Genomic DNA, 15,040 nt, shown 5'->3' with positions numbered 1-15,040 from the left:
CCCTTTTTGTGTTTGAAGTGTCATTCGTCGATCCCGTCAGTGAAGATGTGCTATGCTGTGATGAATGGGTTTTAAAACTGGGAATCACATGTTCAGACTTGAAAATGAAAAATTCACAGAATACAGCTGTTTGACTCTGAAATGAAACAGGAGAAAATCAGGAACAGAGTGGAACCACTAAAGAAAAACAAAAAAAAAACAACAAAAAGCAAAACAAAACCATTGTTGTAGTTTTACATAAGAGATAGCATCTGGTGAAACATTCTAGATTGGTCTTATTCTGTTTAATATATGTATTGATAAATATAGATATTTCCTGAACAACAGTGTCAGGTATTAGACTGACATCTGCAGGTAGACCTACCAGCAGATGGGAAAAAAAGAAAAGAAAGAAAGAAAAGAATCAAAAAGAAATGAAACAGAAGTCGTGCCACCGTGTTTTCTTGGGCACTTGATCATACTTGAAGCTGAACAAATTGTCAAACTTAGAGTTAGCCTGTGTGTTGATGCTTCATTTTGTTTTGTGAAATAGTCAGTTTATTAGGGTTTTTTTCTATTAAAATAATAATAATAATAATAATAATTATTATTATTATTAGATTTAATACTTTATTGTATTGCATGTTTTATTTTAATTGCAGCATTTAGTGTAATTTCAATATTGAAATCAATTACAGTTTGTAGTTCCATTTGTTATATATTATTGAAGTAGAACAGAAACTGGAAGAGGTGTAGAAGGTAACACAGGGAATTAGAGGGTTTTTTTTTTTTTTTAAAGTTTTGTTTTAAATCAGTCAATGGAGGGTTTATAATAACAAACCAAAGCAAAGCGATGTCAGTCTATGTGACTACCTTTTGTAAACAAGAACATTTCATTTTTTTTTTTTTAACTCTTTACCAAAGAGGACATGGAGTGACCCCTCCCCCTGCCTAAAAAATAAAAACAAAAAACAAAATACAACAGGCGATTTGGATAAAAAGCTGTATTTATTGTAGACTAATTACATTGTGTTGTTGTTCACCTTTTTTTTAAAATCAAATGAAGTATTATTTCCATTACTGAAGGCTTTTGGAATTGGAATGAAATTGCAATGGCAGCTTCTCTCTCTCTCTCTCTCTTCTCTTTTTTTTTGTTCTGCTCTGCTAACGTGTTCAGGTCTACTACATCGCCTGTGTTTGTAGAAAGACTGATCCTAAAAAAAAAGGGTTCAACATGTTTATCTGTGGATTTAATTAAATGTATTTTACATTTTAAAGAAATGCTGTGAGTTGTGCTGTCATTTATTTGAGTCAGACAGACATCCACAGCTCTGGATTCAGTCCTCAGCGTCCCATGTTTTCAGTGAGAACCACACTGTTGAGGATTCCTGTGTTAAACCAACACATCTGCAGTAGTCATCAACACAGCAGACTGAGACAGTGGCTAACGCTACCGCCTCTCCTGTAAACGGCCAGCACAAACCTTACAGAAGGACCACAGACATGAGGAAGTCTGAGGCTAATGCCTCACCAATCACAAAGGCTCTGACCCTCTTCCAGTGAAGACTGAGCTGATAAAGTAACATCTCACCATGCAGTCAGTGGGGTACAACTTACAGCAAGAAATTATATTTCTGGAACTGTACTGGAGTTAAAAAACAAAACAAAAAACAAAACAAAACAAAAACATAAATATCTTTTATCTACTCCAAAGCCTAAGACACAAGGAAGAAAACATATGAAAAATCGACATGAGTCACTGAACTCAAAGAAAGTAAGCGTTTGTATTGACAAAGTAGTTCGTAAATACTAGCATCCCTCCTGACAATCAGTAGTGGTTCCATACAAAGTGACTTAAGTAAACATCTTTTGTGGTGTTCACGTCTTATCGTTTTAAAAAGCGGGCTGTTCTCTCCACTGCAGGACAGGCACGAGAGACAACCTGACACGTTCATTTGTGGTGGGGAATAAAACTCTGGATGTTACTGTACGGGCCGTAGCGTTTATAAATGTCCCTGCCCGCCACAGCGAAGCAAAGCCTTCTCCCCTGGGACACGCTCTTCACTGAACAGGCCATGGGCAGGGGCAGCGCTTTGATGACTCCCATGGTTTTCCACTCCGGGAAGGTGCCGTCCTTGTCCTCCTGGGTGGAGAGTAAGCAGTAGGAGTCCATGTCAGGAGCGAAGGGATCTTCCTCCGTCGTGGTCCAGAGCAGGCCCAGCTCCTGCCTGCCCGTGATCCAGGCCAGACGCAGGTCTAGCTTCTGCGGCAGGTTCTTGGTTGCTGCCACAGCTGGGAGCGAGGCAGGATGCAGAGTGTCAGGAAGAGGAGGTAATCTGGACCGCCAGTCGTCCTGGAAAGTTCCAGAAGGTCACGAAAATGAAACCTCCCACTGTCTATCTGCCCTCAGAGAATTTGCATGACTACGCTCTCACATTACTGGGAAAAGCACAGAGCGTTTAGGAGGTGAAACTTGCCTCTTGTGATGTATTTTGGTTCTTGTTACTAGAGAAAGACGCCGCATTTCCTGTAAAGGAAATTCATTTACATACATCCTCTGTACAGCTGGACAATCACCATTATAGAAAAAAAGAATTTAAGGCGCTTGATTATGACCTGGTGAAACACTGTGCGAGTTAGATGTGGTAGATTTGGAAGGTCCATTTCCCGATGATTCGGATGACTCCTGTTTGGGAGGCAGATAACACACAGTTCACGTGAGACTCTAGTTTTTGAGGCAGATAACACACAGTTCACGTGAGACTCTAGTTTTTGAGGCAGATAACACACAGTTAAGATGAGATGCTAGTTTTTGAGGGAGATAACACACAGTTAACATGAGATGCTAGTTTTTGAGGCAGATAACACACAGTTAACACGAGACTCTAGTTTTCGCCCTGAGCTATACCTCCATTGAGTAAGTCCCCTTGGACAAAAAACACTAAATGTGAATGTAAACATAAACTGTATGAGTAAAGCTATTACCGGGAATGGCTCTGTTGGCGGTTCAGTGACAGATGGATCTGTTGCTGTCTCGTCTGATGGGAAAAGAAAAAAACACAAGCACAGCGTAAATGAGGAGTCATAGCTATTGAAGACACTGCAGGATGAAGACACTGGAGTCAGAGTCAGTGTACCATGTGAGGCTGAGGCTGGCGGACTTTGACTCTTCACCCTCTGCACCTTTGGTGCCTGAGTTTCCGCTTCTCTCTGTGATAAAGTGACACGTGACGTTCAGCGAAAAAGCCGTATCACCGGACGCTACGTGAAATAACCAGACACGTTTAGGCTGAACCTGAGAGACGGGTAGGCACCTGTCCTGCAGACAGCCGACTCGGAGCAGAGGAATGACAACCATCTTCCTGTGGTGGACCTGCTTCACCAGAGAGAACTGAGTGAATAATGCTTATAGTCAGACGGATTCTGTACGGACTGTCTTACGCTGCTCTCCATCCCAAAAAGCTATTTACCGCTGTCCTCCTGGGTGAGGTCTACCACCTGCTTCTTTGACCGCTGAAACAGAGCACAGTTAAAAGAAAAAAACATCAGACAAACCCCTGATGCTACAAGGACAACAAACAAACAAACAAACAGACAGACAGTCAGACAAACAAACAAGCCGCTTACCAAACTTTGCCAGAAGCCCTCTTTGGGCTTCCTAACAGGCAGCCCCTCACTGCTGACGCCTGACAGAAGAAAACAATATGACTCGGACACTAGTGAGGAAGCGGAAAAAGCTTACATTAAAGATTTGTATTATTATTATTATTATTATTATTAATAATAATAAAAAAAACACAGACACGATTTAAACAAACCTGGTGAGATGGCTGATGTGCTGTTCCTGGGGGTACATTCACTGACTAAATTCCTGTGTAAAATAGTGTCTTAAATCAGAACATGCCGTGGTGTGACCTCTTTCTGTTGACCATACTGCACAGTCAGATTGTGGTTAATAATACTTATCAGAGGAGCACCTCGGGCTCAGAGATAAAATGTCTACCACATCATCAGACAAACACAAACACACACATTTGCTACCTTTAAATGGTTATCAGTTAAAGAGAAAATATGAGTTTTCAAAGTGAGGTCTAGAGGCTTGTCCCATGAGTTCCTGGGTTCTGCTGCAGTGACATGTGCAATGAATGTGTGTACATGCACATGAATTTTTAACACTGTGCATCTAACCACCAGAAAAACACGGAACAATCCATTTTTTCACCATGCTCCAATGCTTAGAACTACGCCACACGCATATTCAAACACATGTGTCTCTAAACTGAATGAATTTACAGAAGAGTGTGGCTGAACTATTCCAGCCTGGATAACAGTGGTTTTAGTGTCCACTGCCAGCACTCAGTTTCTGTGCTCCAGAGAGACTCATACTAAACACAATATCAACATTTCACACAAGGAGCACGATGGAACAGTAGTTTTAATCATGTACTCACTCAGACTGGTACAACAGTCAGCAGAGCACTTGGTCAAAACGTGGTGTAAAACAGATCATTTAAAAAAAAAAAAAAAAAAAAAATGAAAGTGTGACCCAAAGCGTTGGTGACCACATACCTGGGAAGACTGAAGTTTGTCTCAGAACCTGACACTGTTTGGCTAGAGGGAACAACTGGCCCCGTGGGTGTCTGTTCAAACATAACAGTAATCCACACAATGATTAACTTACATACAGACATAAAAAGGAACAATGGCACATTGTAATCTGGTCTCTCAGACTTGTAGTGTTTTTTTCTACATCACTGTCTCTTAAAGCTCTCAAAAGAGACCACAAGCCATGTCAACTTAAGCCTGTAGGCCGGAGAGAGTAAATCCTTTTCAACTAGTGAAGTCACTCTGCCTGACAAACAAACTGTACAGCTTTGACAACAAATATATATAGATACACACACAAACATATATATACATACATATATATATATGAGAGAGAGAGAGAGAGAGGGGGACAGGGAGAGAGATAACAACCCTAAAAGCTGAGACCTCCGAATCAAAAGCCAATAACAGAAACTCCAGACAAATAATTCGTCTTTAGAGACTTGAATTACTCCATCTTGATAATACAGACAGAGGTCAGAAGGTCAGAGGGTTACTCAGACTATTGGCGGTGCTATTTCTGTGTATGAAGGACCAGTGTGGAATTTAAATGGGCAGTTTCTGTGTATGAAGGACCAGTGTAGAGTTTAAACGGGCAGTTTCTGTGTATGAAGGACCAGTGTGGAGTTTAAACGGGCAGTTTCTGTGTATGAAGGACCAGTGTGGAGTTTAAATGGGCAGTTTCTGTGTATGAAGGACCAGTGTAGAGTTTAAATGGGCAGTTTCTGTGTATGAAGGACCAGTGTAGAGTTTAAATGGGCAGTTTCTGTGTATGAAGGACCAGTGTGGAGTTTAAATGGGCAGTTTCTGTGTATGAAGGACCAGTGTAGAGTTTAAATGGGCAGTTTCTGTGTATGAAGCACCAGTGTAGAGTTTAAATGGGCAGTTTCTGTGTATGAAGGACCAGTGTGGAGTTTAAATGGGCAGTTTCTGTATATGAAGGACCAGTGTGGAGTTTAAATGGGCAGTTTCTGTATATGAAGGACCAGTGTAGAGTTTAAATAGGCAGTTTCTGTGTATGAAGGACCAGTGTGGAGTTTAAATGGGCAGTTTCTGTGTATGAAGGACCAGTGTGGAGTTTAAATGGACAAAATCAAGGAGATTTTTCTCTTGTTCTGAGAGGAGAGAAAAAGTACCTGATGCTGAGTGGACAGCATTCCCTCTGATTTCAGTCTTCTGACATAAGCAATGGCCGCATCTCCCCTCCGTTTCACCTTCTTTACATGAGCCTTCAATTAATGACAAAGAATGAGCCAAGCATGTTAACAAAGACACCTACAATGTCGGGAGAGGAAAAAAAAAAAAAATCGATGTCTAGTTCGGATGACGTACATCTTTATGTTTCTCCTCTGTCACAACACCAACCTCACGCTGTAAACGGCAACAGCAAAATGAATAAACTCACACCAAACTTATTTACGCCACATAGGACCAAAAAAAAACCCCCAAAAGCGGCTTTAACATTTGTCTCCGAAACTGCAGGGGTAAGCCATGTGAATGAGCATTGGTCTGGATTTGTCAGGACTTAATCTGACTCAAGCACTCACTTCCAGGCTCTGGATTTTTGCAGCGTATCTGGAGATACTCTCCATCTCCTCAATTCTTTCCATTACATCCTTCATCAGGCTTTCAGTCCGTCTCAGGGCAGCGCGGACCTCTTCTGAAACAGCCTCTCGAATCTGTAATTACACACGACGGTATAATCAAGAACAGATAATGATCTATCTTTTCATTTGATAGCAGACAACTCCAGTGAAGGATCATTAGCACTGAGGAGATTACTTGCACATTGCTTTGTAGCCATATCGCATTAAAACATCTCTGGAGGAGTTCCGAGGGGAATTTGACAAATGTTACCTCAGTTTTGGAGTACTTATTTCCACAGGCAGCTTTGTGGAAAGCCACCGCTGGTGCGGCAGTTCCACTGGACTGGTCTTCTCTTTTCCTTTTCATGTCTGAGGGGCAGTTAAAGAAACACAGTGTGTGCGGGTTGCATATGGACAAACGTACACATATGAGTTCGAATATTTTAATCTTAAGAGCGTGACTATTTTTAACCTATAGTTGAAACAGCAAGACTGAATGGAAAACTCTTTCAGAGGTGCCTGAAACACAGTTTTGTTTAACGGACCTGAATACTGAGGAGGTGCTAACGTATAACACTATCTCTTTGGCCGAATACTGAATCTACTTACTCTCCAGAGACGGCGGCTGATTTGCTTCACTGATGTAATTAGTTATTCCATAATACCATATGAAACATATTAGGCATAATTATGTTTTAGCATAGCACTTGGTTTAGCTAGTATCCCCGATGCTGTCATCTACCAGAAACTGGCTAACCGCCGCGGAAATAAGTGCTTAGAAAACTAGCTACAAACATTACAAGATAAAAATTTAACAGTGTGACTTCACCAGCAAAAGAGAACGTACCGCTGTCGATAATGTCAATTCTTGCAACTAAACCAGGGCACTGAGGTACATGCTGGATCACCCAGAAAGCTCCAAAGTTACTATGGGCAACAGAACTAATATAGATACTTTTGTTAGTGTAAAATCACTGTTGAAGACAAACCTAACTAGCGTAAATTCACACGACCGATCCATGTTATTTTATAAGGAAATCTTCGGTGCACAGTGGATAATATTCGCACTCATAACATTAAGCTACTTCTTAACACATGTATGCAGCCACAGCGTTCTAAGACTTACCAGATTCTTATAACATTTTACTGCTTAGAACGATTTCACCATAGTAGTCACGCGGTCACACACGTCCTGGTTTGTCTGGAGAAGTCGAATCAAGGGGAGGGGTTCCACACAGGAGCCTCATTGGGCAAGTAGTAATCTCGACCGGGTTCTTTAATACTCTGCGCAACAGGGCCCTGTGGAGATAACACCTTTTAAAGGTCTCAGTTCGGGGGATGTTGCAGGATGCTATAGAGTTTAGTGTGCTATAATGCTTCGCTATATATGCCCTTCACATTTTCTCACCCCCGTTCGTTTATAGTGACACTGTATGTTTTGATGTCTATCGACACCAGTAGATGGGACTAAATGGTAAACTCCTTGAATGTTTATAATTATGACTATATTATTGAGTTATGTGTAAATAGGTGAACAACGTGGTTTTTCATCTGTTGTAAACTACTGCTTACAGTTCTCCAAGCGAAGAAAAAAAGAACGTCGTACGTTCGTAGCGCCACCCTGCGGTGATGGTGAATGCCCAATTCACTTCAGCGCGCTCCTCAGTTATTCTTCACTTTAAGATGTCCTCTGTCCAGCGGTTTCACACTGATAACGTCTGTTGGCGGCCATGGAAGAAACTGTGCCGGTCAATATAACTGAACGACAATGACTTGAAATGTTATTTCTATAAATGCTATTTCTGAGTAAAAACGAGCAAACAGGAACCTCAACGATAGAAAGTAATCCCGACGCCAATAATATGACATGCATGTTTACATGCCAATAATACATTCGTTTATCATGACTGAACTCAAATTAAATTTGCTATATACGATCACGAATCGAAATGATGCTCGGTAATCAGTACATCATAAACATTATTGTATCAATCTGCTTAAAACCTGTATAAGTTTAATGCAGACTTTAGTTAAGTTACAGAAGTTCCATAATGGTTACGGTAAAAAAAAAAAATTAAATTAAATAAAATTTAAATACATTTAAGTGAGTTGCATATGGCGTCAAGGTAATAAAATATTGTTTCAGTCATTAGGGGGTAATACACTTCTAGCATGACTAACTTGCTACACTCAGCAAGTACACTTTTACAGCATTTTAACTGTCATATGACACGCAACCGTGGTCGTAACTGAGGAAGCTTCCAGAAAGCATATAAAGCTAGTCTACGTTAAAGCTACCAAATCGAAAAGGCGTCTCTATCCGACCATACAATCTTGTCACCTTCTTCCATTTATTTCATTGCCCTTGATCGACACATGGCACATTCACGTTGTAACTTTCGCTTGTTGAGGGGCGAACCAAACGACCTGCCAAAATTATACAGAATTCGGAGGTCGCAAGCGATGTTGCGTATTAATACATTAGGCATCGCATAAGGTGTTATACAGATGATATCAAACACATCCACGCAACATATCTTGACCAATCAGGGAAGAGTATTTGCTATAGGCCCGCATTATCACCTCAGCGCTGTTGTTTAGACCTCCTCATAGTTAATACAGAAAACTATGTGACGTCATATGATGAGGCATCGAATATTTGGGTCAAACGATGACATCGCAAAACACGCCAGTGGCATCAGCGCATGCACATTTAGTGCTTAACACCAGTTTAACAACAACAACAACCATAAACGTGTTGTCCCAGCAAAATGTCTACATACTTCTCAAAACAAGGCGTCTTTTCATAATACATGTTGTATTCTTGCCAGTTACACGTGTTGTAGACAAAGGAGTGAAAAACACCTTGAAAATACAATACTAGAGGGAACCATGGAATGGCATAGATGCTAAGGCACACCACACACAACACTAACACATTAAAATCATGGACAGGGTTAAACACACAACTCTAAAACTTAGCAGTACACCATATTGGGTGGATACGAATAAGACTCCATGACACACACACACACACACATATAGTTGTAGGTCTATATTTTGGTGATTTTATAGCTGTTTTTAGCTACCCCAGCAGGCAAAATCTTTAGCTAAAATAATTTTGCACTGCTATCCATTGACCTCACAATTTGCCACAGCAACGTTTTTAAAGAAATGTAACCAGGTTTTAACACTATTGCATTTGATGCACTTATTGTAAGTCGCTTTGGCTAAAAGCGTCTGCCAAATACCAAACTGTAAATTGTAATTGATTGCATTTCGCATTTAATCCAGCTTGCTGATTCAGTGATTGACATTCTTTGTCCAGTCTCCAGGGTTAATGAATGCTATTGGATCAGTGTCATGATGGGTTCATTTAATGATAAGGGAGTAAATCAGCAACTTATTAAAGGATGGAGGAGCAAGAATTCATAACTAACGAAAAAAGATAAAACAAAAGATAAAAGCAAAGAAGCAAAAAAAAAAAAAGTACGCTAATTGCATCTCACATTCTTCAAGACAGGAATACTGCGGTCGCGTATTCCCCCGAACTGAGACACACAATATGAGAACGAAGCACAAATCCCTCAGGGCTGAACAGAGAGCCCTTGCTCCAGATTGAATGATTGTTGAAATTACTTTTTTTTTTTTCTTTCTGTATATGATCAACAGTGCACAGGGGCTTCAGAGAAGGAGAGAACCCAAGTGAGGGTGGGGGGGTGGGCCACACTGCGAGGCGAAGAAAGGTGCTCTTGCGGCTTGTTCTCATTATTTTGACACAAGTGAAGAAACAGACGGTGGTAGGAGTGACGCAGACGTGCCGTGAGGACCGTGTCACACGTACACACCTCTCACAGACAGAGACTTTCATCCACAAAGACATAAAGGTCAAACATTACCTCTATGTACTCCGCATCTGCAACACTGGTCAGTTAATGAGTCAACCAGTTAGGCCCAGTTAGGCTCTTGCTCTGCATGTGGTGTGACTGGTCATTTCTGCCCATCTCTGAAGATGTAGGAGGAGGGCAGTTGAGTCTGTGAGTGGATGTACTGACAGTCTTCTTCCCTGACCAGGCCCCTATCTCCCATCATATATCATTACTATGTGCCATTCTTATTTCAGCAGTTCAACATTTGCCAAGAATGAGAACAGTAAAAGTTAAAGAGTCATCTCCACAAATGAAAGAAATAACTGAAATGACTATCCTGTTCACTTCAGTTTTATTTTAGGTATAATAACACCAGTTTTTAAGACTTTTTTTTTTTTTTTTTTTTTGCTTTTTGATTATGTAGCAGTCATATTGTAAGGCAATGAGATGTGACAAGTTGCCTGTGGACTTTCGGGGGGGGCGACGACGACGACAACGAACAAAACAAAAACAAAACTAAGAGTAGCTTTTCAAAGATTGCTCAGTGGAATGTGGTCTTCTATAAAGAGTGCTATAATTTTTCCTATCAACATTATTATCGTCGTTGTTATTATTATAAACAGCGCCCTGTCCTTATTAAAACAATTGTCCACAGTTTACTTGGCTGATTGCAAGCGGTACCTATCAGTCTGTCAGTCTATGTTAAGCTTGTATGTGCGGACAGGCCAGTAGTACTCAACAGCTTTGATCCTCCCCTAACCGCTGGAATTTGTCGGCATTTGGTAAAAGAACGTTTTTGTCAGAAATTTGGTTTCGTCACATAATATTACTGTTGCCGTCGTCTAAGAAATCCCACCATGTTTGCAATGAGCGTGCTTATGAGAAAAGAAAGCTTTGTTCTTTCAGGCAGTGGAATCGTCATCCGATCAATTTCATAAAGCCTAGTTACGCACTGTTGTCCCATTCATGAGATCTAGATACACCGGTGATGCTATACGCTATTTCTTGCAACTCCCTTTTCGTCGGCCCCTGGTCTCTCAATGAGAAATCGTGGGCAAGAACCTGTGTCTACAGACGTCATCTAAACAAAGCACTGCATCAATGAACGCCTATTTTGCCTTTATTTCCATTCGGTGCTCAGCAAATTTTCAGTTAATTGAGTGATAAAAACCCCGCACTACCGCTTCAAGCTCTGAATTACAGAGCATATCATTTGCTCATAAAATACGGAACAGGGACATGTTTTAGTGTTATTGGTGTTTCAGGACCTTTTCATTTTAATCTGAGTGCTAAACGACGCTCCTACGTTTTACAGATTCTATATACCCAGTAAAACCAAAGGAACGAGTGAAATGTCGATTATCGCATGAAAAAACCTCTCTACTATCCTTATCTAATCGATCAACCAACACGAAATAGAGAAATGCAGCTGACGTGTGTCTACTGTTATCACCAGCAATGGTGCACGAGCTCACATCTGCTCACAGTAGCCACAGAGGCAAACTGAACTGCACAGTGGATTCTGCGGAGAGCTTTGGCGCTGGCATGTGGAATTTCAAATGATGGTACGTCACTGGGAGGCAATCCCTGCCCGAAATGATTCAAATTACTGACAGACAGAGCCGAAGAATTACGCCGTAACAGTCAAAGACACCGCAAACTGAAACGAGGTAAAATCTTGGTAATCCATATCCCAAACTTTTGTGGTCTATCTGACAAATGCTCTGTTATTTCTGACCTTTTAGAGATGATAACTTTGAAGAGGTGACATTTCGCGTGACATTTTATTAAACGATGGCACGCGTCTGAGAACGTTGACCAAATTGAGTTTCCACATTTGATTTGAAGTTTTGCTGCATTGAGGTGCTGGAATTGTTTTCTTCTTAAGACGGTGCCTTGTTCTGAAATAGGGTGTAATTCTCATTTTCACCTTAAGGATGTGTTACTGACTGAGCCCCTCAGTTCCAAAGAAGCTGCGAGGAACGCAGAGTGGAGTGTGTGGCTGTCCTGTGGTCCTGCTGCAGAATCGCATATTTCCTATTTCTTGCGGATTCAACTGCCACCGTGTTTGTGTTGCTCTGGCTAGTGTTGGGAAAACATGATGCGAGGCAGAGAAAGGAATGTTCGTGGATAAAACGATGAATGCAAAAACAATTGGATTAATGTGATTCGTTGTTTTGGGGGGTTGAACTTGGGGATTCATCGGTGGGAATACTAATATATATTTCCAACACTACTGGTGAGCGGAGGACTATTGCAATGTCATCTAATACAACAGTTTTGGAGCTTTGTGGAAGAGGGATGCTGTGAGTACTGTATTTCTTTCTTTGTTTCTCACGTGAAAATACAATTCCATTTTCTCGCGCAACAGCGACGATATGCCTTTTTACGCATATACTCTCCAAACCACAGAACCGCGTAACAGGCACATAAATCACACATTTAAGTCTGTTTCTCCAGTATAACGTTCATCTGTACAATTGATCTTCTTTTTCTTGTAGATTCCTCTGTAATAGCCATAAACTTAAAAGACAAATTGCTGTACAGTACGATCCTGCACCATGGGAATAAGGGCTCTTCTAGATTAATAAAATCAAACGCTTTGATTGTGAAATGTATGTGCTTGATTAAACATCAAATGAAGACATTTTATTTGAACTGAAGTAAAAAATCAGCCCTTGTGTTTTGCTTCTGTTAATTGAACAGCTCCTATTTTACCTGTAAGAAAACTGGTGTCATGATCATGTGAGCGCCAAATCTCAGAGGCTAGAAGCACACTGTCCTGAATGATGTTCGCCTTTGCGGGTAAAAATAGAACAGAATGATGACCACCCAAACGGACTGTCTTGGTACAAAATAGCCCGAATGATATGGTGACTGGGCAAGGATGTACACCTGTATTTTACTGAATTTATGAGCACTGCATTATGTTGTCCAGTTGTTGGTCAAGTTTCAATACTTTAGGTCTTTATTTGGCGTCAAAAAGGTATTGAAAATGCAGCCTTCAGTAACATATCTTCCAAGGAAAGTCTACTTTGTTTCAGCGTAGCAGGCATACTCAACCATTCAAAAAGCCTCGAGTTTCGACACCCTCTGTCGTGTAATTGTGAAATGTAACGACACTATCCATTCCAGCGGAGGAGCGCAGATGCGTTAAGGACGACGATAGGGGTCGCACTTGTATAATGATCGTTTTGGGTAACTAATAAGGACTCAAAATGAGTATATCTCCTAATAGTTTCTTGCATAAGCACATCTCACGTTTAGCGAATCTTGATCTTGACTTAAAATAAGATTTTCGGGGCCCAATTCCCGATAAAAAACAAAACAAAACAAAAAATCCCCAGGAAATTCATGATTTAATTTTTCAGCAATACCCAACCTATAAAGTCTATAATCTCTCTCTCTCTCTCTCTCTCTCTCTCTCTCTCTCGTCTTATTAATGGGGATAGTAAGAAACAAAAACTCCAAATACATTACAGTTTAAACAGACACATTAAACACACACCTCCTGCCAAAACACATCACCAGGTTGAGGCCAGGTCATTAGCTTCAGTTGGGTTATTCTGGTATGTGGAACAGGCACGTGAAACAGATGGTGAAGAGTGGAGCACAGCACTGACGTTGATTTGGGGGAATTTTGTCGAGGGACTAGCTCAGTTGGTAGCCCCCCCCCCCCCCCCAAAAAAACCCAAAAACAAAAAAGAAAAACAAAACAAACAAAAAACAAAACAATCCAAACCAAACAAAACAAAGGAAAAAAAACCACATACGAAGAACCAGGAATGCTCAAGGACATTTCCAAAGGTACTCTTACTTTCAGAAAAATTTAAACATTATTATAAAATAATAATTATTACTCTCAATCAAATCCAACCAGGGACATTAAAACGACTGAGATGGAACAATTAGCTCCCAAGAGTAGCAGTTTGATCTGCATTCATGAGGGCGTCGATGTTTTCATGCCTTTCTTTTCATAGTACTTTTATGGCAACCCCATAAATAAGCAACAAAAAGTATCCTGTAATAACGCATTTCACCATGGCAAAAGATGAAAGCCATACTTTGATGTCACATAACGGTCTTCCCAGGATTCCATTACTGTTCTATCCCTAAACCTTAGTTAGCTTTTATTATGTTTGTTTGGATTGTAAATTATGCTTAATACACCATTTCTAACTTCGAAAAAAAGCAGATCTTAGCCCCTGATTTTCACTTTGCGTGTTAGCTAAAAGCAATGATCCGTGCATACGCAATTGGATTATTTCAATGGCATATCATTTGTCTGTATTTTATAAAAGTAAAGAAACTCGAACAGCCTCTGCGCCATATGGTGTTCTTTGGAAAAACGCATGGTTCGACTGGCATTGCACCTGCTCGCTTCATACACATGTAGGCCATACACTGCTTTTCTGAGGAAGGAGAGGGCTTGTTCTGGGTACTCTCCCACACAGTCAATCCAAAGGCTCGTAACGCGATGATGTCAACACTCTTCTCTTCTGCTCCGCTGGCCACTCAAATTCAACGTCACATGGAATCTTCGTCATTTAGCATTTGCGAGGCAGTTCATCGCCTAAATTCTTAAAATGGGTTACAAAATGGCCATTTGCTGTACCGGTTAAATTCCTGTGAGGCAGACATAACTTCGTAAAGGAATGAACACGGCAAATAATAAGTCAATAAATTATCAGACTCAAATAAAATGGGGGGGGGGGGGCAAAGCGGAGAGGCGAAGCTCTGTATTCTTGGCTCAGTGCCATTCAACGCTTTCTCACGCTTGTGACTCACACGGTTACAGAGGCATGAATATTAAGGGGCAGTTAAAGGAAAACTTTAAGGCTGACATCATTTTTTAAAATGCATATTTTTTAACAGGGCTCTTTACACAGCAGGTTTATGTGTGCTAAACTCACTGTGTCGCTTACAATGGCTTTATATATTGACACACCACTGTCCCCCACTGCTTATTCCTACCTGTTTGTGTGTGTCTGATTATAGGGG

General features: G+C 40.7%; 1 protein-coding gene across 1 annotated transcript; it reads right to left on the bottom strand.

Moving 5' to 3' along the window:
• Nucleotides 1-1,930: 1,930 nt before the first annotated feature.
• atf7ip2 (activating transcription factor 7 interacting protein 2) lies at nucleotides 1,931-7,043 on the bottom strand. The gene is made up of 14 exons (XM_030789762.1): nucleotides 7,018-7,043; nucleotides 6,442-6,539; nucleotides 6,132-6,263; nucleotides 5,721-5,813; nucleotides 4,549-4,619; nucleotides 3,798-3,850; nucleotides 3,607-3,665; nucleotides 3,450-3,492; nucleotides 3,294-3,370; nucleotides 3,117-3,189; nucleotides 2,965-3,017; nucleotides 2,596-2,665; nucleotides 2,457-2,506; nucleotides 1,931-2,332 (listed from the first exon to the last, which is right to left on the bottom strand). The coding sequence occupies exons 2-14, from the start codon at nucleotides 6,535-6,537 to the stop codon at nucleotides 1,931-1,933; spliced, it is 1,272 nt and encodes a 423-aa protein (XP_030645622.1). The 5' UTR covers nucleotides 6,538-6,539; nucleotides 7,018-7,043.
• Nucleotides 7,044-15,040: the final 7,997 nt, after the last annotated feature.

This window comes from Chanos chanos, chromosome 13 (assembly GCF_902362185.1).
Source record: "Chanos chanos chromosome 13, fChaCha1.1, whole genome shotgun sequence".
NCBI classification, from domain to species: domain Eukaryota; kingdom Metazoa; phylum Chordata; class Actinopteri; order Gonorynchiformes; family Chanidae; genus Chanos; species Chanos chanos.
This window is presented reverse-complemented; position numbering and strand designations above follow the sequence as displayed.